The 24,334-nt window shown below is 48.2% G+C and overlaps 1 protein-coding gene and 1 pseudogene across 2 annotated transcripts; both read left to right on the top strand.

Annotated features, from left to right (window-relative positions):
- Window positions 1–1,502: 1,502 nt before the first annotated feature.
- LOC146756819 (uncharacterized) lies at window positions 1,503–5,338 on the top strand (annotated as a pseudogene). The gene is made up of 3 exons (XR_014937208.1): window positions 1,503–1,846; window positions 2,445–2,555; window positions 2,661–5,338. The product of XR_014937208.1 is annotated as an uncharacterized LOC146756819 (transcript).
- A 13,143-nt stretch (window positions 5,339–18,481) lies between these two features.
- LOC146756818 (uncharacterized) lies at window positions 18,482–22,069 on the top strand. Its single transcript, XM_085523917.1, has 2 exons — window positions 18,482–19,202; window positions 19,308–22,069. The coding sequence occupies exons 1-2, from the start codon at window positions 18,989–18,991 to the stop codon at window positions 21,245–21,247; spliced, it is 2,154 nt and encodes a 717-aa protein (XP_085380043.1). The 5' UTR covers window positions 18,482–18,988; the 3' UTR covers window positions 21,248–22,069.
- The last annotated feature ends 2,265 nt before the right edge of the window (window positions 22,070–24,334 follow it).

Below are 24,334 nucleotides of genomic sequence, written 5' to 3'. Positions count from 1 at the left end.
CTTTAGGCGTGCTTGCAGTCAATCAAAAGATCCCCCAGTTGGCACAGGCTGTCCTTGTTGTATGTCCTCAACTTCCTTCACCACTCAGACCTCCAATAAAACTCCCCTTTCCCATTCCTTCTGTATCACTCTTCAGTTTCCTTAACTGCAGCTAGGGCAGGCAATAAGCCGTCATTCTGCTGCCTCTGTTTGCCTTAACTGTGTAGAGGCAGTGCCTTTAATTAGTGCTATGGGTGCAGTTTTGCATCTGTTTGGAGCCAAACCCTACAGGTGGAGGATGTGTGGCCTAAAGGATTGTAGGCGACTCGGGGAGGTCTTCGTTTATTGTGTGAATAAGCATTACCTGCACAACTTGCACCACTTGTGCAGCAGAAATATTGTGGAATATCAGTCGCTTTTGATTCTGGGAGGACCGATGCAGTTCTCTTTTGCTTCATATGTCACTTCCAAACCCGACACGATGCTGATAACACCTTTCCCATTTTGCATCCTATTATTGCCCCCAGTGACCTCTGCTTTCCGCTCAACTACAGCAGTTGCCACGAGAACATTCACAGATGAATTTGGGATGCGCTTCATGTCTCTTGTCATCGGTTTGTTTCCCTTCTTGCCATCCTGCAGACTTTGCCCATTGGTCACAAGTGGATCCAAACACAGCATACACTCCTAAGGGAGAAGCAGGACTATATTTGTTGATATAATAGGGATATGCTGTAGTGATTTAACAGTGACACAGCAGGATCGGAGGTGGCTGGATACACTTGGTTATTTACTGCATGGAGGGTAGGGTTACGCACACACCTACAGGAGGCCCTCCCATTGAGTCACGAGGCTCAGAGTAGTTCCCCTTTTTTTCTCATGTCTTCAGACCACAGAGGTAAGGAGCTAGGATGTGGCTGGATCCTCTCCTAGTCCCAAGCTTGGTCAAGGCTTTGTGTGGAAGGAATCATACGTGCACAGTCCCTCTAAGACAGAACCTTAGAGAATACATGAAAGCTCCAAAGTAACCACGGGTGTCTTACAGAAGATCTGTATTGAGAAGGAGTCTTGATGTCAAGCTGCAAGGGATCTCTGTGCAGGTGTGAGCAGCAGAAACAGCCCTGCTCGAGGGCAGGTCCTGTGGTGCAGCCCGCTGCTGTGCAGCAGAGCTGGAGGGGCACTTGGGCTGCTCCCTCTTTTGGGGTAAGATGACTGCCTCCTTGCCGTGCTTTGTCTTACGTCCCCTCTCAGTCTCAGCTGTTGAACTAAGTGTCAGCTACCAGTTGTTTCAGCCTCCCAGTCTGAGACAGCTTTGTGACGGTTCATCTCTTTGAGCCAGACTGTTTCCTGTGCTGCAGCTCATTGTCTTCCTCTGCAAGGCCGGGCAGTGCCCTGCAGAAGGGCTGAGCTGGGACTGGGACTGCTGCATTCCCTCACAGCTCCCCTGCCATTTCTCTTCTCTCTGCAGGCTCCAGTTCAACTTCTGCCTTCCAGCCGTGATCATCCCAGCCTGCAGGAGAGCAGCAAATGGCCGCAGCACATCCAGTTGAGGTAGGGGTTGGGGAAGCAGGCAGGAGAGGCCAAGGGGCCAGGGATGTGAATGCAGGGGAAGAGGGAGGTGCCCTCAGCCAGCGTGTGTGTGCTGGGGACAGAAAAGCAGCTGGGGTGTGAGGTTCTGTCCTGTGCGAGCTGCTTGCCTGGGCCTTGGCTGTTCCCAGCAAGGAGCCTCTTTGCTTGCAGGAGCCCGTGAGCTTTGAGGAGGTGGCCGTGTATTTCAGCAGGGAGGAGTGGGCGCTGCTGGACCCTGTGCAACGAGAGCTCTACCGGGACGTGATGTTGGAGACATACCAGTGTGTGGCCTCGCTGGGTGAGAGCTTGTCTGCCTTTCCTCCTCGTTAGGGCACCTTTGGCTGTGCAGAATGAGCCTCTGCAAGCCGGGCCTTGAATACACACCATGCAGCTACATATTGACTCACACCACAGTGCCAGCAAGAAAGGAGATACTGAAAAGCATGAGTTTCAGAAGGGATTAGTATGCACGGCACTCTGATCTAAACCACAGAGTCAGTGCTGGCAAGCAGGCATCAGCCAGGAGGGAGAAAACCAGCCCTTGTGTTGTGTGTTGCTTGGTGCCACCAGCTCCAGCTCACAGATGAATCCCTGGTTACTGCTATGGAATTGAGGATTTTCCATGCAATTGCCATCAACATTTTGATGCCTTGACCACTGGTAGACTGTAAGAAAACAAATAAGCTGTTGTAAAGTTAATTTGAAAGAAAAAATATCCCTTCACAATGTTCAGAGATGTCAAAACATTCTTTGCTCCAAGGGAAGCTGTAGGCACAGTGTCATTTAGACCTAAATGGTGGTTTCTCCTTGGGGAGGGGCACAGAGTGGAACTGTTGAACAGGCACTGTGCCAGCATGAGGGAAATGCTCTCTTGTTCCCTGTTTCTCTCCCTGAAGCTCCACTTCCAGCCCCCAAGCCCATGGTGATCTCCCTGCTTGAACGAGGGGAAGACCCCTGGATCCCAGATGTGCGTAGCCCTGAGGCCATGCCAGGAGACCTCAGCCCAGGTGAGGTGGTGGAGGGAAGGGGAATGTTGGGACTGTAAGAGCCTTCTCTGCCTGTGTTTTATTTTGGGCACCGTGTGCTATTGCTGCATTTCCTCTGTCATCCAGCAGCTGATGGGATCAAAAATACAAAGGAGGTTCCGCAGAGAAATTGTGTAGCGGAAATGCAGCAGAATCGCATCTCTGTGGAAGAAATCAGAAGGGATGTCCAGGAAGTCCTGCAGCAAGGTCAGGGTGAGCACATCAAGAAGCCCCTGGGAAAGCGTCTGGGAATGACACTGAGGAACCCAGTGGACTCCAACATAGGTCCAAAGCAGCTTGAGGAAACCAGGAGCAAGGATGTGTGCCAGATGAAAAAGCAGAATCCATGCACTGAGTGTGAGAAAAGCTTTAAACTGGATTCCAGCATCACTAGCCACCAGTGCACGCACTCAGCAAAGAGGCATTACGAGTTCTGTGATTCTGCAGAGAGCATGAAATGGAGACTCCACCCCACTGGCCAGCAGTGCATGTACACAGGAGAGAGAGCCTCTGAGTGCTCTGACTGTGGAAAGACTTTTACGGACAGTGGGAGCCTCACTTCCCACCAGTGTATCCACAGAAGAGAGAGACTGTACAAGTGCCTTGAGTGTGGGAAGAGCTTTAAGGATAGTTCTAAACTCAAAATACACCAACGTGTCCACACAGGAGAGCGACCGTATAAGTGCCTTGAGTGTGGGAAGAGCTTTAAGGATAGTTCTACACTCAAAATACACCAACGTGTCCACACAGGAGAGCGACCGTATAAGTGCCTTGTGTGTGGGAAGAGCTTTAAGGATAGTTCTACACTCAAAATACACCAACGTGTCCACACAGGAGAGCGACCGTATAAGTGCCTTGAGTGTGGGAAGAGCTTCAAAAACAGTTCCAGCCTCACCATCCACCATCACATTCACACAGGAGAGAGACCATATAAGTGCTCTGAGTGTGGGAAGAGCTTCAAATGGAGAACCCACCTCACCATCCACCAGCGTGTCCACACAGGAGAGAGACCATATAAGTGCTCTGAGTGTGGGAAGAGCTTCATAAGCAGTTCTGATTTGAAGCACCACCAGCGCATCCACACAAGAGAGAAACCCAATAAGTGTCCTGAGTGTGGGAAGAGCTTCAAAAGGCGTGCTGAATTGAAGATGCACCAGCGTGTCCACACAGGAGAGAGACCATATAAGTGCTCTGAGTGTGAGAAGAGCTTCATAAGCAGTTCTGATTTGAAGGTGCACCAACGTGTCCACACAGGAGAGAGACCATATAAGTGCTCTGAGTGTGAGAAGAGCTTCATAAACAGTTCTAATTTGAAGCTCCACCAGAGCATCCACACAGGAGAGAGACCCTGCAAGTGCTCTGAGTGTGGGAAGAAATTCAAAAGCAGCTCTGATTTGAAGGTGCACCAGCGTGTCCACACAGGAGAGAGACCATATAAGTGCTCTGAGTGTGAGAAGAGCTTCATAAGCAGTTCTGATTTGAAGCGCCACCAGCGCATCCATACAGGAGAGAGACCATATAAGTGCTCTGAGTGTGAGAAGAGCTTCATAAGCAGTTCTGATTTGAAGCGCCACCAGCGCATCCACACAGGAGAGAGACCATATAAATGTCCTGAGTGTGGGAAGAGCTTCAAAAGGCGTGCTGAATTGAAGATGCACCAGCGTGTCCACACAGGAGAGAGACCATATAAGTGCTCTGAGTGTGGGAAGAGCTTCATAATCAGCTCTGAACTGAAGATGCACCAGCGTGTCCACACAGGAGAGAGACCATATAAGTGCTCTGAGTGTGAGAAGAGCTTCATAAGCAGTTCTGAATTGAAGATGCACCAGTGCATGCACACAGGAGAGCGACCCTATAAGTGTCCTGAGTGTGGGATGAGCTTTAAAAGGCGTTCTGAGCTGACAGTGCATCAGAGCATCCATCAGGAAAAAGAGACCCTATAAGTGTCCTGAGTGTGGTAAGAGCTTCAAAGGGAGTTCTGAATTGAAGCTGCACCAGCATATGCACACAGGAGAGAGACCATAGCTTCTGTCGGACATTTTAGAACATTTTGGCCAGGCCTGCATGCAGGGAGATGCCTGGGAACTTGTCTTTTCTCTCCCTCAGAGAATCCCATTTGCTGTGTTACCAGAATGTCTGCACCAGTGAGCTGAAATGGCAGGAAGCCTTGAGTGTGAGAAGGGCTTTGTGCCTAGCAGAGAGCTCCTCACACTCCCAGAAGAACTTCATGCAAAGCTCAGTCCTCATTAAACATTGCAGTCCACAGGACAGGTAGCTACTAGGACTGCATCTCCTGCAGGAAGAGTTTCTCTCAGGGCTGGTGCCTCATTTCTCATGGGAAAACCCCCAGCAGGAGAGACCCTCAAAATGCTGGAGAGCCCGGGGATGAGGGAGACCAATGCTTCTCTCCATGCAGGAAGAGTTTGCAAAGGAGACGGCATCACCGACACCCTCTGCAGAAGGGACTTAACCCAGGAGCTTCAGATGGCCTTTCCTTGCTGCCCAAAGCACTTCTCTCACCATGCCCGCTTTCCACTTCTACTCTTCCCACCAGCTGCTTTTTGATGCTGTTTCCTAGTGGAGAAGTGGTTGTGTAGGGATCTGCTGTGTGTCTGTGTGCATGTGTTGCTCTCAGTCATTTCTGAGCGCATTGATGCATCCCAGAGAAGGGTCAGCAGAGCAGTAACGTGGCTCTTGGAGGTTTTCTGAGAATCTTCTGTAGTGGAAAGAGAAGGGGGTGAATAAAGTAGCTGAGTTGTTCTGGAGCTTTCTTCACTGTAGTCTTGTTTTTGCTCTTAAAATAAATGTCAGCATGTGGAATGAGGAGAGGGAAAGGTGCAAGCAGGGTTTGGTTTTGGTGCCCTCTCCAGCCCACTGCTTGCTTACTTCCTTAACAAGTCCTTCCTTATTGGTGAGAATAAGGTCCAGCAACGCCCCACCCCGCGTCGGTTCCTCTACCACCTGCATCAGGAAGTTATCTTCAATGCACTGCAAGAATTGTCTGGACTGCGCATGCCTGGCCATGTTGGTCGTCCAGCAAATATCTGGATAATTGAAATCCCCCATAAGTACCAGTGCCTGGGAGCGTGCCGCTACTTCTAGTTGCTTATGGAAGGCCTCATCAACCTCCTCCTCCTGATCAGGAGGCCTGTAGTACACACCCACATCAGTGTCCCCTTTGCCAGCCTGGCCCTTGATTCTCACCCACAAGCTCTCGACTTCTACATTACTTTCCCCCAGGTGGAGTTCAATACATTCTAGCTGCTCTCTCACATAAAGAGCAACTTCACCACCCCGCCTTGCCAGCCGATCTTTCCTAAAAAGCACATAGCCCTCCATGACAACATTCCAGTCATGCGAGCTGTCCCACCACGTCTCCGTGATCGCAATGAGATCATGGCCACTTGACCGCACACAGAGCTCCAATTCTTCCTGTCTATTCCCCATGCTTCGCGCTTTGGTATACAGGCACTTGAGAGAGGCAGCATCTCTCCACCCCTCTCCATGACTTTTAACTCCATTGTCTGCACCCAGCGAGCTCTGCTTTGAGACTTGAACTGCCACCTCAGACCCAGCGGCCCTCGTTTTGTCCCCTTCCCCCATCCTACCTAGTTTAAACACCTGTCAATAAGTCCTGACAGTTCCTCGGCTAGAACCCTCTTACCCCTTTGAGACAGGCTGCTTCCGTCTGCAGCTGTCATGCCAGGTGCCGAATAAATTGCCCCATGATCAAAAAAACCAAGACTCCTATGTCTGCACCAACTCTTTAACCATTTGTTTAAGAGGTGGGTTTTTAGGCCCAACTCAGTATCCCTCCCTGCCAGTGAAGGTACAGATGCAATAACCACTTGCACACCTGTTCCTTCGATTACGTCCTTCCTCCTCCAGCCTGTGTCTGTCCCAAACTCTCTCACTTTCCAAACTCTCATCATTACATAAACTACTAACTTCCTATTTCAGTTTCACCTCCTTCTCTCCAGGTGTCCAGTGCTAACACTGGGATTTCAGGTTTCCTACATCTCTGCACATGAAGGCTATTCTCACTTCCATTGCCCCCTCCTCCCCACCTCCCCCCTTTTGCTTACAGCAACAGTCTCCGTACCCGGCTCTCTCTCACTCCGAGAGTTCTTGCAAGGGGGGGAAACAATACAGGGGGTTGCTCTCATACCAGCACAGATAAATTCACTTTCTCTTTAACCCTTTTTCCTTTGTACACGATTTTACTATTTGTACCTTCAGTTACACTTTGGCACAACCTCAATTATACTTTTGTATACCAATAGCAATTACACTTTCTTATACCATCAAAGCAGTTTGTCCCATTCCCTTCAAACCCCACATATCAAACAGTAAAATTTTTCAGTTTCCACAAACACCCTTAATACCATATAACTTTCCCTTAGCAATCCATATCATTCAATTCCTTGGGCTGTTCCACCCTTATCTTTATGGCCTTATTTCATGTTTTTCTTGATTCCCGATTTCATCTTTATCCCCTAGTTTTAATACAGTATTCTCAAAAAGTGGTACTGTCATCCTGGTTCTCTCTACCCCTGTTATCTTTAAGACCTCATTTGTTAATTTGAGTCCTTACACCTTATGGGCCAGTGATGAATGAGCTGTCCCAGTATCAACTAAATCCACAACTTCTTCCCCCTCAGGTCCCACTTTTATATTTACCAGGGGCTCCTAGTGGGACCAAAGTTTTGAAAGCCCCAGAAATTGATCTAATTGTTCTGCTATTCTTATAGGATCTTCAATTAAAGATTTCATTTCCTTCTTAGAATTTCTAATTTCTCCACTAGTGAGTGGGGAGTTTACATAGCATATTTGTCCTTGTCCCAGTGGGACCTCCCATAAGGGGTACACCGAGGTGCTGGTACAGCTAGTGTCTGGGAAAGGAGAAATTTTTATGTCCCTTTTACATTGCTTTAATTCTCTCCTGAGCCCAGCATTCCCCCCCCTTTTCTGTGAAATGTCCCTGTGTGCTTTACCATTTCCTCTTACTGGGGCAGTGCCTGTCTCCCTTTGTGCTACATATGGGGGGGGGGGGAGATTCTCAGGAGGGTCCCATTGATTAGTTCCTTTTTCTAATTCCTCTCCTTCCTGGTCCGGGCCTTTTTCTTTTTACTAATAACAGGCTGATTTCTTGTATCCAACAGGCAGCATATTCTGATTCCTCCTTTGAAAAGAGGTTTTGTTCTTTACATATAAATTCGAGATCCGGCAAACCCAACCTTCATCAGATCCGTATTTTGGCCAAATATTGATTTTCCCTGTAGTGGCTCTCTAGGCCATATCTGACACAATATTTAAACATCTTTTCCTTATCCTTTTTCCTGGTTTTGGGATCATTTTAACCCGTCCTCCAACTCATACACTAACCACCAATGATTACATTATTTGATGAGGGTGTTCTTGCTTAGAGTCCCTCCCGGTTCCCCAGCAATATCCCTCCAATATGCCAATATACATCCTAAGAGACTTTCTTAGGTATCTCTTTCCCTTATGTTCGTACACACACGAGGAGGGGGAACAATGGTTCAAAAACAAATTTCGTAAGGTTAACATGTTAAAGCGGAGGTAACACAACCCTACTGTTTCTCTAATCTGGATCATTATCACATTTAAACCGCGGTATTTTCTACAACAAAAGCAACAGGGTCTCGATACTAATTGTGGTTTGCCTTTTGTGGGCTTTTTCCCCCACCCGACTCCATATGCACTTCACTAATATGTGCGTTACAATTGCCACAATACTAACAACAATTAATAAGACAAAAACATCGTAATAAATACAAAAACATCGCAACATATAGAACATAGAGGTGTTCCGCTTTGTCCGTCCCCGGCCGTTTCCCTCGCGGGAGGACAGAACCGCGGGTCGGGACTCCTCACTCGCCCTGCAGCTGTGCTGCGTCTCACTCACAACCACACTCACACAGACTGCACAAGACCGGTCTAGTATCTTTCCCAAGGGGCTATCTTTGGGCACAGTGTTAGGGACCCTTTTACCCTGTTATACGGAGCTCCTATTACCCATCCCTCCGGAGTGCTACTGTGAACTACCCAGCTCACAGGCTCCCACACTCCGATTCTCGGATTTTTGGGCCCAATCCCTCGGGAGCACCCGCTCCGTCTCTGGGATTAAATAGGGGTGTACTGCTGACACTTCGTCAAGTGCGCAGGGTACCGTACACCAACAGCTCCCACCCGAGACTCTCGCTTTCAGCACCGCAGCCGCTTCGTCTGTCTCCGGCCGTGCCCCTCGCGGGACAACGGAACCGCGGATTGGGACTCCGCACTCACTTCGCACTAGAAGTGCGTCTCAGCCACACACGCTCAAGAGTCTCAACCCAAGATAAGAATTAATTTCCCTTACCTTGATCCGTGCACGAAGGGTTAACACCTGTGCCTGCCTAGCCCCTTGGCTTTCACAGAGTCTGTCCTTTATGTAACAATCTCGGTTTCCTATCGGCTGTCCTGAGAAGTCACCGCACCACCCAGATTGGACCGCTAAAATCAGTGGAGTGCACTTATCCTGTCCAGTGCAGTGGGGAACACCCCAAGAAGCGATAATGAATCCCGGACGAGCCCCCAAATTGTTGGAAATATCCTCAATAATTTTTGGTCAGGACGGTATCTCTGATAAAAAGCAGTTTTTATTCGCGATTGCAATGGCGGGCACCCTGATGGCAGAAGTGCACCTATGGACATGATGTTACAGTTTTTATACCTTTTCTCCCAGATGTTTTCCCCTCCCATCTCCCCTTTGGTTGGGTATTACAATTTTACCCGAGGTTTGCATTTGTTAAATTTGTTAGTTCACTTGCTATCTTGTCAGTCGCCATCCTGCTGTTTCTGTCTCCAAGATGTCTCGGTACTCTTATCGTATTGATATGTTGATTCCCTTCAAAGCCTCTTCCATTCTGTCCTAGAGGCCTTTGTTAAACAAAGGGCCCGGGGAGGGGGTGATTCCAGTCCTTCCCGATATCTCTTCAGGCACATCCTAAGGTATGTCACGACTTGTATATTTTTACAATGCGTACAACAAAACACTAAAACATACATTGTTGCTAGTTTATACAGGCATATTGTTAGTTCTATTTCAGACAGCTGGACAGACAGGAGCTGCAGTCTTTGTACGTAATAACTTCTACCTAATAACTACAAACTGCTCCACTTATATAATGAGACCTTGAAATAAAATATTCTTATCTTATTCTAAATGCAGAAACAACATTTGATTCCCACAACACTGAGAAGGATACATGCTTATGATAGAAGCAAAGCTTTCATTGCACAGTAATAAAATGTAATGGAATACTGGCGGGGAGGTTCAACCTCTACTGCCATCCCACTAACATCTGCCTCTGATGTCATGGGCTGACATAATAAAATAGGAGGCATTACTTTCAGAGCAGCCCTCATAGATGCATCACAATGGGGTCCCATGTTTTACAATAAGATAATAGCAGAATGCACAGTAAAAGCACAAAGTACTGTTATTTTGTTGAAAAAATAATAATTACACGGAGCAAAGAAAAACATGTTAAACAGACCCACAACGACTGGTAATGGACATGTAAGCAATGGAAACAGATATGACTGTTAAAACTTTCGTTTAAGATCTGTCCCAAAACATCTGCTAACGTGATCATAAGAATTTAATCACCCCTGATTAAAAAAAGTTACATTTCCTTCAACAGGATATTTAGCTATTGCTACCAAACAAAGCAAAGAACTTTTTAATTAAAGCTTCACATCCAACAGCTGTAGCAGTATCAAAGACTTTGCTTCTCCCTTTAAGCAGATAGGAAATACGAGCTGTACCGCACAACATTTGAAGTCTTTCTTAATAGCTCAATACTACCACATGCAAAACAAAAGCATGAAACCTGGCAGGACTTTTCAATTCCTGCTGTATTTTTCCCAAGGCACCAGACAATACAGCTGATTTTCATAATCCTTGGAAGAAGCACAACACCTGCAATTCAAGTACAATGCTTTCCACCATTTCCATTAATCAAAAAGACAAACATCTCAAAGCTTCAGGAGAATACTGTATTCCATTGAACCTAAACTGCACTATGCCGAACGTGGTGGAGTTACAGAATACACTGATTTTTAATAAACATTAGTTTTCCTGAGCTCTTCTGGTAAACCAAGCTCAGATTCTGACACTGAAAAGGAAATTCTCATAAAAACTAACCTGGTATTTACTTGTGGGCTGCTAAGATAACACAAAAACATTTCAGATTTGGTGTTGAGGAGACAATTCTATTTAGGCATGAAGAAATTAAGAAGAACAGAGAGTACTTCTGAGGTTATCAGAACAGGACTAGGGAAAGCAGGAGGAACAGAAAAACAAGGACAGGAACTACATGAAGCAGGACTGTGCTAACACATTTCAAGAAAACTACTAAGACAGAACTAGAAACACAGGAAGAGAAGAGAATGTATTTTTATGTAACTGATTACACTACAAAGTTTTGCGTGTAGATGAAACAAGATAAATCCATATCTACAGGAATGAGAAGAGTTAACCAAAAGCCTTATCCAACTAAAACAGACCCTGCTGTCCTGAGTCTTCTGTTCACATCCCACTGAATTCAATTCTAAAAAGGCCCTGCTCTACAAACGATGCAATTCTGAATTGCAGACTTGAATTCAGTAGTACTACTGGATGGATTTTAAACCTCAGACTGAGTCTCGGGAATACATCCAGAAAAATCTCAACAGTTAACATTAATCAAAATCAAAGAAGAGATATGGAAAAAATCTTTGAAGAGAACTTGAAGTACAGGAACACACAGTTCATGTTAAGAGATTAGAAGTACTCCTGAAAATAAAGAGGAGGAAGCGTTGCAGCAAATAAAACCAAAGTAACAGAGAAGGAAATGGAAGGACAAAAGTTAAGAGGTAAACAGTGAAATAATTCCCCTGCCGGGAAGAGAACTTTCAGACATCCAGGTAGAAGATTGTGACAGATGGATTCATTTACTCAAGTAAGACAAATAAAGAGGATGTGCAAAACGAAGACATCACAAAGACAAGGGCAGAAAGCAGAAGATGCAAGTAGACACACAGCAAAGAGTCCGGAATTTCTATTGGGGTTTCATGGATTTGTTAACATAACCTTGTCTGAAAAACAGAGACTCTTAGGTAGCAGGCAGGAATACTCTCAGTTTTGCAAGTTACTCAAAACCAGGAAAGTCTATCTAGTAAAAAACTGGACACTTCTGAAACCAGAAAATAATGCAACACAGGTTTTGAATCTATGTCTATTCAGTTGAGGCAGAATTCAGGCAAGGTGAGACAACAGATCTCAGACTAGAGGACTCCACAGGCAAAGCAGCACAACGGAACAGAAAGCAAACAGTGCAGAAGGACAAGCTGAATCAAATTACTTCTGAGTGCCAACTACATACTACTGGAGACAAAGTACAAGGCCAAAACAGAGTAAAAAACCAATAAACAATTTCAGGATTAAGTATTCTCAACCCTTTGAAATTATGCACAAGCCTTTTCTTTACAGCTGGGAAGCAGAATTTCTGAGAAATTCTGAAGTGTTTAACAGTGGAAACACTTTCCAAAATATTCCTGACTATTCACGTTTTTCCTCTTTGTAAATTTCCTAATTCTACAGTAAGGAAACAGAGTGAAGAAAGGGCTGTCACCCTTGCCACAACTAATGACAACTAAAGAACAAAGGCACAATAGTAAGTAATACATAGATTTCTGAAAACACACAAACAGCACAGAATAACAGCACTGGGAGGGACTAGGAACAAGTCATTTTGCCCATCCCTCATGTCTTACAGCAATAAAATCCATAACTAGACTAACCCCAATATATGTCTAAGCTGTTACTGATGAAAATTCTGTAGCTTTTCCAACCTATTCTTCCCAAGCTCTACAAGCTTTACTACTCAAAGGCAGTAACTAACACGAATCTTCCTAACTGATACAACCACTAGTTCATAGCCTGTTTGCCATATAACAAGTTTACTATTCTTCTTTACAGCAACCCTTCATATAGTCACATACAACAAAGCAATTAACTCCTTTGTCTTAAGCTTCAAGCTACTCAATATGTTTCACTAGCACAGTCAGTCATTAAGAATTCATTTTACTTAGGTCCCGTGCAGTTGTTTTTTGTTTCTCTTTTCTTGTTTCCTAAAACTGTTGTGCAGACAGTGATCACTGACCCTATGCAAGAAAAATCACAAATACACTCCTCTGTATTTGTCCCAACCAAAGAGTATCCTGTTGAGAAAGTCTGTTCAAGATCAGTTTTCAACCACATCAAAGGACATACTCTTCCTCATTCAACCTCAGCAGCTTCAAGCTTCAGCTTTCAAGCCATGAATGAAGTATTCACTGATACTGTCCTGGAGTCCTTAACCCTCATAGAATAAAAAAATCATTACGGTTGGAAATACCTCTAAGAACAAGTCCAACCATCAACCTATCACCACCACGTTTGCAGCGTTTGAGGCACGGACTCAGATGTGAACGATCCAAATCGTTTATTACAAGTTCTCACATCCCTTATAGACCTTCACAAGTTGTTATTTTCTAACTTTCCCGTCCGCCCTTACAACTTTCCCAACCACCTTTACATGTCAACAAAGCATTCTACAGAACCCTTTTCAACTGTCCATGCAGGCACGTATCCAATCAGAGCTGTGAGACCCTTCTTCTCCTTGCAGAGGTGTCCTTGGTTCTCATGCTGTTTATCTTGCTCCACAGCTGCTGCTCTGAACAGCTTTTCTTGTATTCCCACAAGTACCAGTGCAGCCACCGCCCTCAGGCACCCTGGCCATCCCTTACTCACTTCCTTGGCAATTTGCAGCTCAGGGGTTTGGCAGATGACTTTTTTCCTGGCAGTCCTTAAGGTTCAAAGTCCAGCTGTAATCTCATATCCCAAGTATTTCACTTGCTGTTGAGTTATTTGTGCTTTCTGTAAACCAAGAAACTCAGCAAACTCTCAGTCTATTGTACACAGTCCTTTTGTTGCTGTGGCAGCCACGTGCTGCAGTAAAGTTCCACCCTAGGATGGAGGATCCCAGATCTCAGGCTCATGAGTTGACCATCATTCAGCTGTTCTCACAACCCTGGGTAACACTGTCCAGGTTAACTGAGACTCTTCTCCCCATATCAGGGCTTTCCTATTCAAAGGCAAATAACCTTGGGCTTCCTTTGGCCAAACCAGGCAGAAGAGACATCCCTCAAATCCAGAAGGTAAACTCCATCTTTTCGTTCCTTAACTTGGTTAATAAAGTGCATGGATTTGCCACCACTGAGTGTATCCATTCAACTATTCTAGTACTTGCCCTCAAGTCTTGTACCAAACTACAGCACTTGCTATCAAAATTGGAATCCAAACTCCAAAGAGTTACCTATTATTTCTTTTATCCTCCTACAGTCCCATACCCTCAAAGGGCACCGCTTTACCCTGACTAGGCAAGCTCTTGCTTTTAACTTCTATTTAGGGCTTCATTTTTGGCCCTGATGCCCACACCACTAAGTGTATCATATTTGAGATTGCTGTAACTCCTGGGGGTACAACATTGTTTTGCCCAGTTTGTGTTAAAGCCAGAGTTACAGTTTTTAATCAGTCAATATCGTTGCACTCTTAGCTCCAGTTATATTCAATTTCTTGCCAGAGTAACCCGGCAGGTACAAGAATTTCTGTATTCCTGCTTGTTTTCTTAGCTTATGTTTAATTAATCCAAAAAAGGAAACCTTTTCTTGTTGGGCAGTAGCATCTACTACTGTTACAAAACCATCTATGGGTAGTAAGAAGCACCCATATCCACCAGAAAACGAACCTCAATATCCTGCTTTCCTAAATGCAATTTCCCACTGCAGTTTGCACACTGCTTTCCTTCCAGTGAGGTCACTCCCAAGTACACTGCCCGGTGCAACTCAAGGGTAGGTATGGCCAGCCATACGGACCACAAACCCACACAGAACCGCAAGGTATCGCTGCACAGAAGACTTATTAGGACCCTTAGACAAGGATCTGGGGAAAGTCGTATTCTTACAGCAGCTTCTGGGTAAAGCTCCTAGCCACAGCTCGGTTCCATTGCAAGAGTTCTGTTCAACACACAATGTCCTCTGGTGCTGTACCGGAGATTGCCTCTTGCTGGGACATACTCGTGGGGGAGAGGAGTGAAAGGAACGCCAGGACAGCAAGGGAGGGATGCCTGATGACAAGGGTGTGCGAATGTCCCCAGCGAAGGAAGCAAAGAGAGCCGGCAGAAAGCGATGCTTCATTAGCGTAACAAAACACAGCCCCCATTCCTCCCTCCCTCCTCCCCCGCACCCCTTCCCTTCGCCATCCCCCGGGGGCAGATGTGCCATGAAAACGAGCTCTGGGCGTGATCGTTGTGGGAATTCCTGCCTTCCTGAGCCTGTGCGGAAGAGGCGAGAGCCTGGCTGGAAGCCATCCGGGCAGCACCGCGGTGGCAGGAGGTGCACCAAGGCCGTCCTGCGGCCAGCTCCGGGCTGAGGGCACTCGGCGTCCTCTGCTCTACGCGACTCCGAGGAGCCCGGCTACCTGCACCAGAGCTGGGAGCAGCCTGCTCCGCACCCAAGGTAGGTGCCCTTCGTGGCTCGTGCAGAGGAGCGCACGCTTCCTGCCCCCAGCCAGCAGCACCGGGAGAGGAGCGGGGAGCGGCCCCGGACGGGGCGGAACCCGCACTGCCGTACCCCAGGCGGGACCCTGGTCCCGGCTCCAGCTCCCGCTCAGCGCAGCAGGTTTGCTGGCCCAGACGGGCTGCAACCAGGGCGGCAGTTCATGCAGCCCGGGCTGGGCTCCGAGGGGCACGGGAACGGGCTGGGAGCTGGGACAGTGAGGAAGGGAGCAGAGGAGGTCAGCGTGCTCTGCTGCCCGGTTGGATCTCTGTAACACAGCGCAGCTGGGGCTGCAGTTCTTCCTCTGGGCCACGGGAGACACGAGACGGCCTCGCTCTGCAGCTGTGCACGCGTGGATTGACGGAAGCTTTAAACCCCCCGATGCCTCCTTTGGAGTGTCTTAATGTGAAGCCTCCAAGTGGAAATTTGCACTCGCCCTGCTCCTCCTCCCCGGCAGCCCCCAGCTTCTCTTCGGGGACCCTGCGGGCAACACGTGCCTCTGGCGACCCTTGAAATGGCGTTACCTTTTGTTTGCTGAGCGCTTGCCTGATGGCTCAGCTGGGGCTGTGCAAAGCCCTGGCAAGGCTTTTGTTCAGGCTGTCCCGGCAGCTGCAGATGCCTTGAGCACACAGCTGCGGGCCCTGAGCACGTTCAGCATCTGCAGCAGCTCCGGCACTGGGCTCTGGAACAGACGATGAGAAGCTGGCAGCCTGTGGGCTGACTGGAGCACGCGTTGAGAACACGGCCGAGCAGCAGCAGGTCAGTAAAGCACAGCCCAGGTGCCTTCTGCAAAGGGCACGCGCTGCTGAGAGCGTCCCCTGGCAGTGAGCGCAGTCTGCGTGCTCGGCTGAAGAGGGAGGGAGGAATGAATTTATTGATATCATGCAGGTGTCCTGGAGTGCTCTAACAACTGCTTAACAAGGCTGTTGTAACCACGTGGCTGTTTATTGCCTTAATTGTTCTGTTTAGCGCTGCTACTATTCGATAAGTTGCCTTCACGGTTCAGTTAAAATTCCCAGCACAGCATCGGCTGGTGGTGGCTGTGACCGTCACAGGCTGGTTTGGCTGCAGTGCTGTCAGATACTCTCTCTTCTCAGGAGATGGAAAAATAATCTCCATGTGGTTGGATGTTTTGTTGATTTATTGTTGTGTTTAAGTAAGCCATCCTATTTATTTGAGAAGTGTGAACCATCCAGTTGACTCCTCGCCGTTTTGCACTTCCTTACCCGAGGAATGTGAGCCATCACCACTTTTAGGTAACATCAGCAGTAGGTGGTTTTGAGAACTACATCAGTCACCTTTACAGAGTACTTTTCCCAACCCTTTTCTGAGGGCTTGCTTGATTTCAGCAAGCCCAGGGCTACTTCCACTCCTGAGAGGATGTACGGACATCTGCCAGAGGATTTAATCCATTTGCCACCAGGTGTTCCCTCACGGATCTGTGGAGGTGGTGCTCCAGCAGGCTTGCTGTGTTTGAGTGTTGGGGGCTGCATTCACGGTGTTCTTCCATGAACCAGGTGCTTTTCTGCACCTCCTGCTGGATGGTTGGATGGCCATACCATTTTCTAACAGTATTTCTGTTAGGGCAGGCAATAAGCCGTCATTCTGCTGCCTCTGTTTGCCTTAACTGTGTAGAGGCAGTGCCTTTAATTAGTGCTATGGGTGCAGTTTTGCATCTGTTTGGAGCCAAACCCTACAGGTGGAGGATGTGTGGCCTAAAGGATTGTAGGCGGCTCGGGGAGGTCTTCGTTTATTGTGTGAATAAGCATTACCTGCACAATTTGCACCACGTAGTGCAGCAGAAATATTGTGGAATATCAGTCGCTTTTGATTCTGGGAGGACCGGTGCAGTTCTCCTTTGCTTCATATGTCACTTCCAAACCCGACACGATGCTGATAACACCTTTCCCATTTTGCATCCTATTACTGCCCCAGTGACCTCTGCTTTCCGCTCAGCTACAGCAGTTGCCACGAGAACATTCACAGAAGAATTTGGGATGCGCTTCATGTCTCTTGTCATCGGTTTGTTTCCCTTCTTGCCATCCTGCAGACTTTGCCCATTGGTCACAAGTGGATCCAAACACAGCATAGACTCCTAAGGGAGAAGCAGGACTATATTTGTTGATATAATAGGGATATGCTGTAGTGATTTAACAGTGACACAGCAGGATCGGAGGTGGCTGGATACACTTGGTTATTTACTGCATGGAGGGTAGGGTTACGCACACACCTACAGGAGGCCCTCCCATTGAGTCACGAGGCTCAGAGTAGTTCCCCTTTTTTTCTCATGTCTTCAGACCACAGAGGTAAGGAGCTAGGATGTGGCTGGATCCTCTCCTAGTCCCAAGCTTGGTCAAGGCTTTGTGTGGAAGGAATCATACGTGCGCAGTCCCTCTAAGACAGAACCTTAGAGAATACATGAAAGCTCCAAAGTAACCACGGGTGTCTTACAGAAGGTCTGTATTGAGAAGGAGTCTTGATGTCAAGCTGCAAGGGATCTCTGTGCAGGTGTGAGCTGCAGAAACAGCCCTGCTCGAGGGCAGGTCCTGTGGTGCAGCCCGCTGCTGTGCAGCAGAGCTGGAGGGGCACTTGGGCTGCTCCCTCTTTTGGGGTAAGATGACTGCCTCCTTGCCGTGCTTTGTCTTAAGTCCCCTCTCAGTCTCAGCTGTTGAACTAAGTGTCAGCTACCAGTTGTTTCAGCCTCCCAGTCTGAGACAGCTTTGTGACGGTTCATCTCTTTGAGCCAGACTGTTTCCTGTGCTGCAGCTCATTGTCTTCCTCTGCAAGGCTGGGCAGTGCCCTGCAGAAGGGCTGAGCTGGGACTGGGACTGCTGCATTCCCTCACAGCTCCCCTGCCATTTCTCTTCTCTCTGCAGGCTCCAGTTCAACTTCTGCCTTCCAGCCGTGATCATCCCAGCCTGCAGGAGAGCAGCAAATGGCTGCAGCACATCCAGTTGAGGTAGGGGTTGGGGAAGCAGGCAGGAGAGGCCAAGGGGCCAGGGATGTGAATGCAGGGGAAGAGGGAGGTGCCCTCAGCCAGCGTGTGTGTGCTGGGGACAGAAAAGCAGCTGGGGTGTGAGGTTCTGTCCTGTGCGAGCTGCTTGCCTGGGCCTTGGCTGTTCCCAGCAAGGAGCCTCTTTGCTTGCAGGAGCCCGTGAGCTTTGAGGAGGTGGCCGTATATTTCAGCAGGGAGGAGTGGGCGCTGCTGGACCCTGTGCAACGAGAGCTCTACCGGGATGTGATGTTGGAGACATGCCAGTGTGTGGCCTCGCTGGGTGAGAGCTTGTCTGCCTTTCCTCCTCGTTAGGGCACCTTTGGCTGTGCAGAATGAGCCTCTGCAAGCCGGGCCTTGAATAAACACCATGCAGCTACATATTGACTCACACCACAGTGCCAGCAAGAAAGGAGATACTGAAAAGCATGAGTTTCAGAAGGGATTAGTATGCACGGCACTCTGATCAAAGCCACAGAGTCAGTGCTGGCAAGCAGGCATCAGCCAGGAGGGAGAAAACCAGCCCTTGTGTTGTGTGTTGCTTGGTGCCACCAGCTCCAGCTCACAGATGAATCCCTGGTTACTGCTATGGAATTGAGGATTTTCCATGCAATTGCCATCAACATTTTGATGCCTTGACCTCTGGTAGACTGTAAGAAAACAAATAAGCTGTTGTAAAGTTAATTTGAAAGAAAAAATATCCCTTCACAATGTTCAGAGATGTCAAAACATTCTTTGCTCCAAGGGAAGCTGTAGGCACAGTGTCATTTAGACCTAAATGGTGGTTTCTCCTTGGGGAGGGGCACAGAGTGGAACTGTTGAACAGGCACTGTGCCAGCATGAGGGAAATGCTCTCTTGTTCCCTGTTTCTCTCCCTGAAGCTCCACTTCCAGCCCCCAAGCCCATGCTGATCTCCCTGCTTGAACGAGGGGAAGACCCCTGGATCCCAGATGTGCGTAGCCCTGAGGCCATGCCAGGAGACCTCAGCCCAGGTGAGGTGGTGGAGGGAAGGGGAATGTTGGGGCTGTAAGAGCCTTCTCTGCCTGTGTTTTATTTTGGGCACCGTGTGCTATTGCTGCATTTCCTCTGTCATCCAGCAGCTGATGGGATCAAAAATACAAAGGAGGTTCCGCAGAGAAATTGTGTAGCGGAAATGCAGCGGAATCGCATCTCTGTGGAAGAAATCAGAAGGGATGTCCAGGAAGTCCTGCAGCAAGGTCAGGGTGAGCACATCAAGAAGCCCCTGGGAAAGCATCTGGGAATGACACTGAGGAACCCAGTGGACTCCAACATAGGTCCAAAGCAGCCTGAGGAAACCAGGAGCAAGGATGTGTGCCAGATGAAAAAGCAGAATCCATGCACTGAGTGTGAGAAAAGCTTTAAACTGGATTCCAGCATCACTAGCCACCAGTGCACGCACTCAGCAAAGAGGCATTATGAGATCTGTGATTCTGCAGAGAGCATGAAATGGAGACTCCACCCCACTGGCCAGCAGTGCATGTACACAGGAGAGAGAGCCTCTGAGTGCTCTGACTGTGGAAAGACTTTTACGGACAGTGGGAGCCTCACTTCCCACCAGTGTATCCACAGAAGAGAGAGACTGTACAAGTGCCTTGAGCGAGGGAAGAGCTTGAAAGGTAGTTCTAAACTCAAAATACACCAACGTGTCCACACAGGAGAGCGTCCGTATAAGTGCCTTGTGTGTGGGAAGAGCTTTAAGGATAGTTCTAAACTCAAAATACACCAACGTGTCCACACAGGAGAGCGACCGTATAAGTGCCTTGAGTGTGGGAAGAGCTTTAAGGATAGTTCTACACTCAAAATACACCAACGTGTCCACACAGGAGAGCGACCGTATAAGTGCCTTGAGTGTGGGAAGAGCTTCAAAAACAGTTCCAGCCTCACCATCCACCATCACATTCACACAGGAGAGAGACCATATAAGTGCTCTGAGTGTGGGAAGAGCTTCAAATGGAGAACCCACCTCACCATCCACCAGCGTGTCCACACAGGAGAGAGACCATATAAGTGCTCTGAGTGTGAGAAGAGCTTCATAAGCAGTTCTGATTTGAAGCACCACCAGCGCATCCACACAGGAGAGAAACCCAATAAGTGTCCTGAGTGTGGGAAGAGCTTCAAAAGGCGTGCTGAATTGAAGATGCACCAGCGTGTCCACACAGGAGAGAGAACATATAAGTGCTCTGAGTGTGAGAAGAGCTTCATAAGGAGTTCTGATTTGAAGGTGCACCAACGTGTCCACACAGGAGAGAGACCATATAAGTGCTCTGAGTGTGAGAAGAGCTTCATAAACAGTTCTAATTTGAAGCTCCACCAGAGCATCCACACAGGAGAGAGACCCTGCAAGTGCTCTGAGTGTGGGAAGAAATTCAAAAGCAGCTCTGATTTGAAGGTGCACCAGCGTGTCCACACAGGAGAGAGACCATATAAGTGCTCTGAGTGTGAGAAGAGCTTCATAAGCAGTTCTGATTTGAAGCGCCACCAGCGCATCCATACAGGAGAGAGACCATATAAGTGCTCTGAGTGTGAGAAGAGCTTCATAAGCAGTTCTGATTTGAAGCGCCACCAGCGCATCCACACAGGAGAGAGACCATATAAATGTCCTGAGTGTGGGAAGAGCTTCAAAAGGCGTGCTGAATTGAAGATGCACCAGCGTGTCCACACAGGAGAGAGACCATATAAGTGCTCTGAGTGTGGGAAGAGCTTCATAATCAGCTCTGAACTGAAGATGCACCAGCGTGTCCACACAGGAGAGAGACCATATAAGTGCTCTGAGTGTGAGAAGAGCTTCATAAGCAGTTCTGATTTGAAGCACCACCAGCGCATCCATACAGGAGAGAGACCATATAAGTGCTCTGAGTGTGAGAAGAGCTTCATAAGCAGTTCTGAATTGAAGATGCACCAGTGCATGCACACAGGAGAGCGACCCTATAAGTGTCCTGAGTGTGGGATGAGCTTTAAAAGGCGTTCTGAGCTGACACTGCATCAGAGCATCCATCAGGAAAAAGAGACCCTGTGAGTGTCCTGAGTGTGGTAAGAGCTTCAAAGGGAGTTCTGAATTGAAGCTGCACCAGCATATGCACACAGGAGAGAGACCATAGCTTCTGTCGGACATTTTAGAACATTTTGGCCAGGCCTGCATGCAGGGAGATGCCTGGGAACTTGTCTTTTCTCTCCCTCAGAGAATCCCATCTGCTGTGTTACCAGAACGTCTGCACCAGTGAGCTGAAATGGCAGGAAGCCTTGAGTGTGAGAAGGGCTTTGTGCCTAGCAGAGAGCTCCTCACACTCCCAGAAGAACTTCATGCAAAGCTCAGTCCTCATTAAACATTGCAGTCCACAGGACAGGTAGCTACTAGGACTGCATCTCCTGCAGGAAGAGTTTCTCTCAGGGCTGGTGCCTCATTTCTCATGGGAAAACCCCCAGCAGGAGAGACCCTCAAAATGCTGGAGAGCCCGGGGATGAGGGAGACCAATGCTTCTCCCCATGCAGGAAGAGTTTGCAAAGGAGACGGCATCACCGACACCCTCTGCAGAAGGGACTTAACCCAGGAGCTTCAGATGGCCTTTCCTTGCTGCCCAAAGCACTTCTCTCACCATGCCCGCTTTCCACTTCTACTCTTCCCACCAGCTGCTTTTTGATGCTGTTTCCTAGTGGAGAAGTGGTTGTGTAGGGATCTGCTGTGTGTCTGTGTGCATGTGTTGCTCTCAGTCATTTCTGAGCGCACTGATGCATCCCAGAGAAGGGTCAGCAGAGCAGTAACGTGGCTCTTGGAGGTTTTCTGAGAATCTTCTGTAGTGGAAAGAGAAGGGGGTGAATAAAGTAGCTGAGTTGTTCTGGAGCTTTCTTCACTGTAGTCTTGTTTTTGCTCTTAAAATAAATGTCAGCATGTGGAATGAGGAGAGGGAAAGGTGCAAGCAGGGTTTCGTTTTGGTGCCCTCTCCAGCCCACTGCTTGCTTCTGGACAAGGCATTTCCTTTCTTAATAGGGGAGATGCTTCAGGCCCTTCACCATCTTCGTGGCCCTCCGCTGGACTCTCTCCAAGAGATCCCTGTCTTTTTTGTACTGGGGAGCCCAGAACTGGACACAATATTCCAGATGAGGCATTAATAGGGCAGAGTAGAGGGGGAGGATCACCTCCTTCGACCTGCTGGACACACTCTTTTTAATGCACCCCAGGATGCCATTGGCCTTTTTGGCTACAAGGGCACACTGCTTGCTCATGGCCAATCTGTCGTCCACCAGGACGCCCAGGTCCCTCTCAGCAGAGCTCCTCTCCAGCAGGTCTTCCCCCAGCCTGTACCGGTGCATGTAATTATTCCTCCCTAGGTGCAAGACTCTACACTTGCTTTTGCTAAACCTCATCCGGTTTCTTACTGCCCAGCTCTCCAGCCTGTCCAGGTCTCGCTGAATGGCAGCACAGCCTTCAGGCATGTCAGCCAATCCTCCCAACTTTGTGTCATCAGCAAACTTGCTGAGGGTGGTCACTATCCCCTCATCAAGGTCGTTGATGAAGATGTTGAACAAGACCAGACCCAGTACAGACCCCAGGGGGACGCTGCTAGTTACACGCCTCCATCCAGACACCACACCGGCAATGACAACCTTCTGCACTCTGCCAGTCAGCCAATTCTCGACCCACTTCACCTTCCACTCATCTATCCCATACTTCCTCAGCTTTATAAGGATGTCATGGGGGACAGTATCAAAAGCCTTACTGAAATCAAGGTAGACTACATCTACCGCCCTCCCCCTGTCCACCCAGCTAGTGACATCTTCATAAAAGGCCACCAGCTTGGTCGAGCACGACCTCCCCTTGGTGAACCCATGCTGAGTACTCCTGATAGCCTCCATATCACCCAGTTGTCTGGAGATGGCATCCAGCACAAGCTGTTCCATCTCCTTCCCTGGGACAGAGGTGAGGCTGACTTGCCTGTAATTACCCGGGTCTTCCTTCTTGCCCTTTTTGAAGACTGGAGTCTTTTTGCTTTTATAAACAAAGCTCTTCTTGTGGGTTGCTGAGCACTCTGAGGTTCTTTGAAGTCAATTGACTACAAACCTCCTGAGTGGCCCTCTGTATCTCATAGGACTGGCACTGCCAGATTTTCTCTTGTATCCTAGGCATAGCCAAAGGCCATGTAAAAGGTGACTGCTTTTTTCATCATGGCTTTATTTAAGCTAACAAATATTGGCACTAATGGATTTCTGTCACTGAATACCAGTGTAGTCTCCTCTGTTTACTGAAGGCTGTGCAAAAGCTCTTGGACAGACCTAAAGCTGAATACTGAACAGCAAAAGATCAGCTATGAGCACAGGTGTAAGAGGTGGTGGAAATCCATATTGTCATTTGGAGCTGCTAGGCATCCACAATGATGCAGGTGGGAATGGCAGCTGGTAAGTAATAAATGCAAAGAAGGACCCAATCAGCATCTAACAAATACACTGCAGGAAGATAAAGGAAATCCGTTGAGGGTTTGTATCCTTATAGTGCATGAGGAACTACTTGGAAACAGGTTGGGAAAGCAGAGGGGCCAGGAGGTGACCATAGTGGCCTGAGGAATGAAAGCAGCCTCAAATAGATTCATCAGACCACCTGCTGTTGGAGCCAGACTCATGCTGAGCCTGCAGTTGCACAAACCCAATGACTTGCAGCATCCAGGCTGTAGGTGCAGGAGAAATACCATGTACCATTGCCTGCTGGTGGGATGTGCATCTGGCTGCTTCCTTGCAGCTTCAGCTCTGCTCTGCAGCTCCCTGTGTCCATGAGGAAAGCATGTCTTTGCTCAGGGGTGCTGTTTGTATGAAGAAGAGCAACTTATGAACTCCTTCTCTTATGTGAGTATAACCTTTCTCCCCTGCAGTCGGAGGGGATTTGCACCAAGAGCCAGTGGAGAGCAGACTTCCTTGTGCACAGCATAGCCAGGACAAAAGAAATTGTGCTACAGACTGTCAGTTCAGACTGTGTGTTTAGGAAAAGTCACTAATTTTGTGTCTTTCCCTCTGGAGTTTAATACAGGGAAAACCCACTCAGCTGCTCTTCCTGCTGGAGTTGCTGGCTTTCCCCATCCGACAAAGTGATCCCTGTGGTCACTGCAGAGGGAGGCAG

The sequence above is a fragment of the Coturnix japonica genome, chromosome 25, assembly GCF_054131305.1.
Source record: "Coturnix japonica strain WE chromosome 25, WE-NBRP24, whole genome shotgun sequence".
Taxonomy (NCBI): Eukaryota; Metazoa; Chordata; class Aves; order Galliformes; family Phasianidae; genus Coturnix; species Coturnix japonica.
This window is presented reverse-complemented; position numbering and strand designations above follow the sequence as displayed.